The following is a 6,786-nucleotide window of genomic DNA, read 5'->3' on the forward strand; positions in this document are numbered from 1 at the left end:
CCCTCTCTCGATTTGGAATTCTACAAGCATGTTCTTTGTCTAAACTTCAAATAATTGTGTAGGATTTTTTGACCATCTTTTACAAAGGTTCTGCAGAAACTAGTGTTGGTGTGTTTTGTCAAAAATTATTTAAATAAGTTCATATCTTCAAATGTCAAGAGTACTACTAAGCAAATGCTTAGTGCTTTACTAAACATGAAAACTTATTCTAGTTTTCAAATAAGAGCTTTGATTGAAATATCAGTATTCATGCCCCTCGGTTGTGTATTTCTAGCCTGGTTTTGTTTTTAAGCAAAAATATTGTCTGTCTCTTTGAGAATATCTAAAGAACATCAATGTGCAATAATAACTTTTCCAGATTTTTTCTTTTTTATTCATATGTGCCTGATTGTATTGTTTTGAGTGCCGAACTGCTCTCTGTTTTGGAAACTCTTTCTAGAAAATTTTATTTCTTTCTTTAATTTCTAATAACATCTGCTGTAAAAAATTATACTTATGTCTCTAAACTGCCAAATGTGAAACAATTTAACTATTTTCATTCAGTTTCAATGGGTGCATTGTTAATGTGCTGAAGTACTTAGTAACTGACATTGTGTTGAGTAAAGACACTAATTTTCTTATACCTACCTGTCTGCATAGGTAAAACAAATGCCACTCCCATTCTTGTGACTACAATAGTAGGTTAAAATCTTAACTATGCAATTATTGGCATACTTTTATTAAACAAACACAAACACTCTCTCTCTCTCTCTCTCTCTCTCATTCCAAATGGTTCGTATTAGACATCCAATGCTGGAATTACCATACATTCCAAGCTAATATAAAAAAAAAAAACTAAACAATAGAAATAAAAATATCTTATCTATCCCTTTACTTCTGTACAGTTATTTTCTAATGCTTTAATTTCTTTCAGGCTGTTTACATTGCACCACTAAAAGCTTTAGTCAGAGAAAGAATAACTGATTGGAAAGTGAGAATTGAACAGAAACTGGGTAAAAAGTAAGTTTCATGATTTCAAAGCATTAAATTTGCCAAGTTATTGCAGTATTTATTTATTCATTTATTTTGATAATGACTTAGAGGAGAAAGGACAACCCCCATGATCTATTTCAGAGTCTTTGAGATTGGTGAGAAGACAGCAGGAGACAAAGAACTGGTCTGAATGCTTATAAAAGAGTGGCTTTTATAAGGCATTGATTGATCTGAGGCGAATGTAAAAAAAACACTTGCTGAAGGAGGTGCAGTAGAATTGAATCCGGAAATGTGTATGAGAGGGTGCTGAAAAGTCCTTGGCTTTAAGGGTATCACAAAAGGCCTGGTTGGAGGCTCAACCTTCTGAGTTCTTTTAGAAAAACAGGAGGACTGTTGCAATAAGTGTGTGACTCTGAGAATGGAATATGTTAAATAAAACCATCATAAACTAATCCTCCTGTATTTTCTTTTACCCAAAGCCAGGAACTTTTCAGCACCACCACCCCCTCATAGTTGTGAAGCAGATTTCTGACTGAATCTTGGGGTTAGTAGCCTGTGCTCTTAACCACTATGCCATATGCCTGTGGGCAATTATGGAATGAATTTTAGGGCTTATAAATCTAATATTTTCCTATCCTTCCTTACTATTGGTTCCCATATGCTACTCATATCTGCACTCAATCTGCTTAGGAGGTTGTTGTGTCCTAGCATATGTGCTGCTTCTTTTAGTTTTCGTATTTTCCAGTGATGTTTTCTGTCTATTATTTTAACTTCATCCCACAGGGGGAGGTGGTCTCCATTTTTTCCATACATGATCAGCTATACCCGATTTATCAATATCTTCTCGTGTCACAGCTTTGCAATGTTTCTCTACCCATATTTGGAGGGGGCAGCATGTTTCGCCTTTGTATAACCTACCACAGCTGCATGGGATGGAGTATTTGTGGTTTTACTCGAAGGAGATATTTGCAAAGTGTTGTATTACTCTTGAATACTGTCCTGATGTCATATGGGCCGCATATCTTTTGTATCTTTTCAGAGAGGCCTTTCACATAGGGTAGACAGACTGTGGACAGTTCATTGGTTTCATCCTGTCTATTCTTCATAATTGGAGTGGATAGCATGTTTTGGGGGTAGTTGTTGCTTAATAGATTGTTACTGAGTTTGATCATTTCTTTGTGGTGGGTATCACGATTGCTACTTATATTCTTTGCTCGATGTTTTAGGCACTGAGCAATCCCTCTTTTTACACTGTATGGATGGTGAGAATTGAAGTTGAGGTATCGTCCAGTGAATTGAAGTTGAGGTATCTTCAAATGTAAATAATGTACATAATTCCTCATCTCTTAAATATATAACTGTAGGGTTTTACTGTATTTACTTATATCTACACATTTTCATCATTTCATTCCCCAATCAACATAGTATAGCTGTAAATATTAAAAATTTTCTCATCTTTTAAGGCAAGGTTAACAGCTAGAAAAGTGCTGATACTATTTCTAGCCCACATTCAGGCTCCCTCATTGGCTCTTTCAGTCAAGATGCAGTTAGCTGAGTTAATAATGTGCTGGTTTATTGTCCTGGAAAAAATTGTTAAACTAGTTGCCCAATACATCAAAATATAACTAGATACCTTACTGACTTGCAGTTCATTGTTGTGAATTGTACGAGCATCATACAATCAACAGGTAGTTAGTTAGCTTGCAGTGATAAATTCAAATCTTCCTTGACTGGTGTCTTATTCTGATATCTCTTAAATCCTTAACTCTTTTGATATAAACTTGTCTGAGACACCCTTGGTTCTATTATATATACTTCATGTCTTAAAATTGTAGTCTTCCATAAAAATTTCTTATTAATATTTGTTCCAAGCTTCAGCTAAATTTTTCATTATTTTAAAAATTAATTGAAATAAAAAGTGTATTTCAACAGAAATTTGCTAACAAAAGGGTTAATGTCTTGAAAAATAGTGAGATGAGCAATAACTGACAGCAAACTGTAGTGAGTATATGAAAGGAGCAATTTATTACTTCTTTCTTGAGTTATTAAATTTAATAATTTAATGTAAGCAACTTATTATATTGAACAATAATCATTACAAATTTATTATTAGGCATATCAAGGTATTAACATAGCAGAATCACAAGAGCAGCAGGTAGAATAGCTGGCAGTATTTAGTTATGTCCCTTTATGTTTTGAGCTTAGCTTTTCGTTTTCCAGATACATTAAAAATATGGTTACAGTTGGTGAAAAAAGAACTGGTCAAGTACTGGAGATCAGTCACCCATACTGACATATATCCTCGTGTAAAAGTTGAATTTTTTAGACCATTTTTTATGGTCAAATTTATGGGGTTGACTATTACATGGATACTACTTTTGAGGGGCTGAATTTCAAGCTAGAATCCAAAGTACTGTATCAGCAGCAGAAACCCAACTGAAATTGCAGTAATATTACCAATTCTATGCATCAAAACATATGTCCTAGTAAAATATAAAGGTTGCATGGGAACCACTAGCGATTAATTGAATGTTTTTAGGCTTACCAAAGTCATACCTTTATAGGAATTCAGACAGTGGCATTGCCAGTGTTCACCAATAGGGCTGTCTGTGAAATATGTTTTTCACCATGTAAACAAGTGTATGACACATGTGTTTATTGTGCTTGAAGATGTATGCAGGCTTGCAGTATATCCTGTGCATACATTTTAGTATTGATGATGTAGCACCCTTCAACAGATGTGTAGTGCTCACTATTAAATGGTGTTTTACTATAAGCACCGAGCATTTCATTATAAGCACCAAGCATTCCACCTATAGAGCAATTTTGTAACAGTGTTATTTTTACATACAGGATAACACAGTACCTTGACCCATAAACGTTGTCCTGTTCATAATAGGATCAACTTTTATACAGGGTCTATGGAAAATTCCCAATTTTTTGGCCAAAAATAGTGGGGCTGATTTTACATGAGATTGATTATTACTCTAGTATATAAAGTATATCTTCTTCCTTGAAAATGTGCAGTCTTGTACCTATTCAAGATTTACTACTGGAGATAGTACAAGTTATAGAGTACTATATTAGATGCTTTATAATTTGGTTTTTCTCATGTTACAATTTATATCCTGCTAGGTCCAACTTATTATTCTTCCATCAGCTACCTATATTAGAACATGACTGAAGTCAAGTCAGTTGACAAAAACTATTCTCCCAATACTAGATATATATGAAGGCAAACATAGTTGTGTCGGAAAGAAGTCACACTACACAGCAATTTTGACAAATGTCTTCCACAATATCTCATGTCAAACAAAGCTTTGTGAGTGAAATTGGATTGACAGAAACTGTAAGGTGGTTCATCAGAGTTCAGCAGAGAAAACAGAATTGGTGTATTAAAAAAGAAAAGGAAACTCCTAAACCCTTGCTGTGTATCGTGTTATCCTAGTTACATCCCTTTATGCACATATACATGTTAAATTTGTCTTTCATTCTTATATATGTCATTAAAATAAGTACCAGTATGATTGTAGTCTAATGACTGAAACCAATAGGTGCAGAGATGGCTGTGTGGTTAAGATGTTTGCTTTCCAATTACATGGTTTCAGTTTCAGTCCCACTGTATGGCACCTTGGGCAAGTGTTTTCTGCTGTAGTCTGGGTCAACAAAAACCTTGTCCAAGAATCTTCTCTGTGTGTGTGTGTGTGTGTGTGTGTGTGTGTATGTCTCCGTGTCTTTACATTGCTTGGATGTCATTCATTTCCAGTATTCTATGTAAACATATCTGATCATGGATTGACAACTGGGAGGGTATCTGGCTGTAGAAAATCTGCTCTTTCCCAGGCAAGCACAGAAAAGTGAACATTAAAATGTTGATGATGATGATGATGTGTAAACTTTACAATGCTTAGCTAGTACTTGTTACTGAGAATAACTTGATAGGTTGTCCAGTGCTATGGCAAATTGTTTAAAGTGCCTTTGTAATCTAAGTGTCTGCACTTAGGCGACATTTTGACCCTGGCAAAACATTCAGGATGTGACAACTGGAAAGAGAGAGGATTGCAAAATGAATATCAGCAGTTGGCTGGTATTCAGTTTCAACTGAGTAAACTGGAGCAGTGTGAAATTATGTACTTTCTTTAGAGAATACAACATGCCAACAGGTCTTGGAATTGAACTCAGATAAGTTTGATCATTAGCTCAGCACCTTAACAATTAAGCTGCATGCCTTTACATAACCACACATACACACATGTGCATGCTTGTGTGTGTGTAAGTATATGTCAAGCACCCACTACACTCTCTGAGTAGTTGGCGTTAGGAAGGGCATCCAGCTGTAGAAACTCTGCCAGATCAGATTGGAGCCTGGTGTAGCCATCTGGTTTCACCAGTCCTCAGTCAAATCGTCCAACCCATGCTAGCATGGAAAGTGGATGTTAAATGATGATGATGATTTTACATCTGCTTTCCATGATGGTTGCATTGTGCTCCAATGTCTCAGTTTTGGCATGATTTCTATGGCTGGATATTCTTCTACTTTGCAAAGTGTATTGGGTGCTTCCTTTTTGGTGCTGTTATTAGTGAGATTGCCTTCCAACTTGCAAAGCTGGAGAGTCTAGAATTTCCTCACAACTGAAAAGGAGAGGGAAGAGAGACAGTAATGATTTTAGGCAAAGTGAGGAGAGGATAGTGTCTGAAGAGAAGAACAAATTTATTGTTGTGGATGGGTGGCTGGTAGTGGGGAGAGTAACAGGGATGGAGTATTGAAGGGACAGGGGAAAGAAGGGATTAATGTCAAGGATTAGTACGAAAGAGAGGAACGTATAGTAAGGATGATGTGGGTGGAATGTGTAGCACGGGATACATTGCTTTCCCACAAAACTGGGGTGAATAAGGGCAGAAGGTACAGGAAGAAAGGAACATTAACGAAAGATATGAAGGTAGCTAGAATATGGAAAGGCTTATGGAAGGAAAGAAAGATGTAGATGGGTTGGTGAGGGAGAGATAAGAGGGGTGTTGAGGTGACAAAGAAGCTCTGAAGAGAAGTCAGAGAAAAAGAGACTGGTAAGTACTAGTGAAAGCATACTGGCTGGGTAGGCAGTGGAAAGAAGGCAGTGAGCAAAAGAAAGGCAAGTAGAAGCAAGAGCATCCCAGCTTTTAACACTTGCTTTGTTAGTGTTCTCTTACCTGAGAGTGTGTTTTCTCCAATACAATGAATCACAACATGTCTAAGTTATCTCTTGTCTTTTTTGAGAGGTTCAACATCTATCTGTCTGTCTGTCTGTCTGTAGATAGATAGGTAGATAGATAGATAGATATAAATGTATAAGCAAACACATGGCTATGTGGTTGAGATATTTGTATCCCCCAGCCAAATGGTTTCATGCTTGGTCCCACTGGATGGCAGCTTGACCAAATGTTTTCTATTATAGAATCAGGCCTTTCAAAGCTTTGTGAGTGGATTTGGAAGATGGAAACTGAAAGAAGCCTATCAAATATCTATATAAGAGCATGTATGTGTTTGTGTCTTCCTTGTTTTGATATGGTGTGATCGTTGTGAGTGAGTGTCATTCATTTCCAATATTTTGTGGAAACATGTCTGGCCATGGAGAAATATTACCTTGCTTGGTGACATGAAGGGCATCCAGCCATAGAAAATATACCTTATTAGATTCCATGCAAGCATGGAAAAGTGGATGTTAAATTGATGATGATGATGAGACACTCTCACATGTACATAAGTAAGACATACAATTTTTCTTTTATCATCATCATCATCGTTTAACGTCCGCTTTCCATGCTAGCATGGGTTGG

At 36.3% G+C, this 6,786-nt stretch overlaps 1 protein-coding gene across 4 annotated transcripts in view; it reads left to right on the forward strand.

Moving 5' to 3' along the window:
- Nucleotides 1-6,786, forward strand: part of LOC106884418 (activating signal cointegrator 1 complex subunit 3) — a 493,492-nt gene that overhangs the window by 56,564 nt on the left and 430,142 nt on the right. For all 4 annotated transcript variants that reach the window (XM_014935791.2, XM_052972249.1, XM_014935790.2 and 1 more), the window contains one exon: nucleotides 914-999. In XM_014935791.2, the coding sequence (XP_014791277.1) occupies nucleotides 914-999 (86 nt within the window). The remainder of the gene's footprint in view (nucleotides 1-913; nucleotides 1,000-6,786) is intronic.

This window comes from Octopus bimaculoides, chromosome 1, assembly GCF_001194135.2.
Source record: "Octopus bimaculoides isolate UCB-OBI-ISO-001 chromosome 1, ASM119413v2, whole genome shotgun sequence".
Lineage (NCBI taxonomy): Eukaryota > Metazoa > Mollusca > Cephalopoda > Octopoda > Octopodidae > Octopus > Octopus bimaculoides.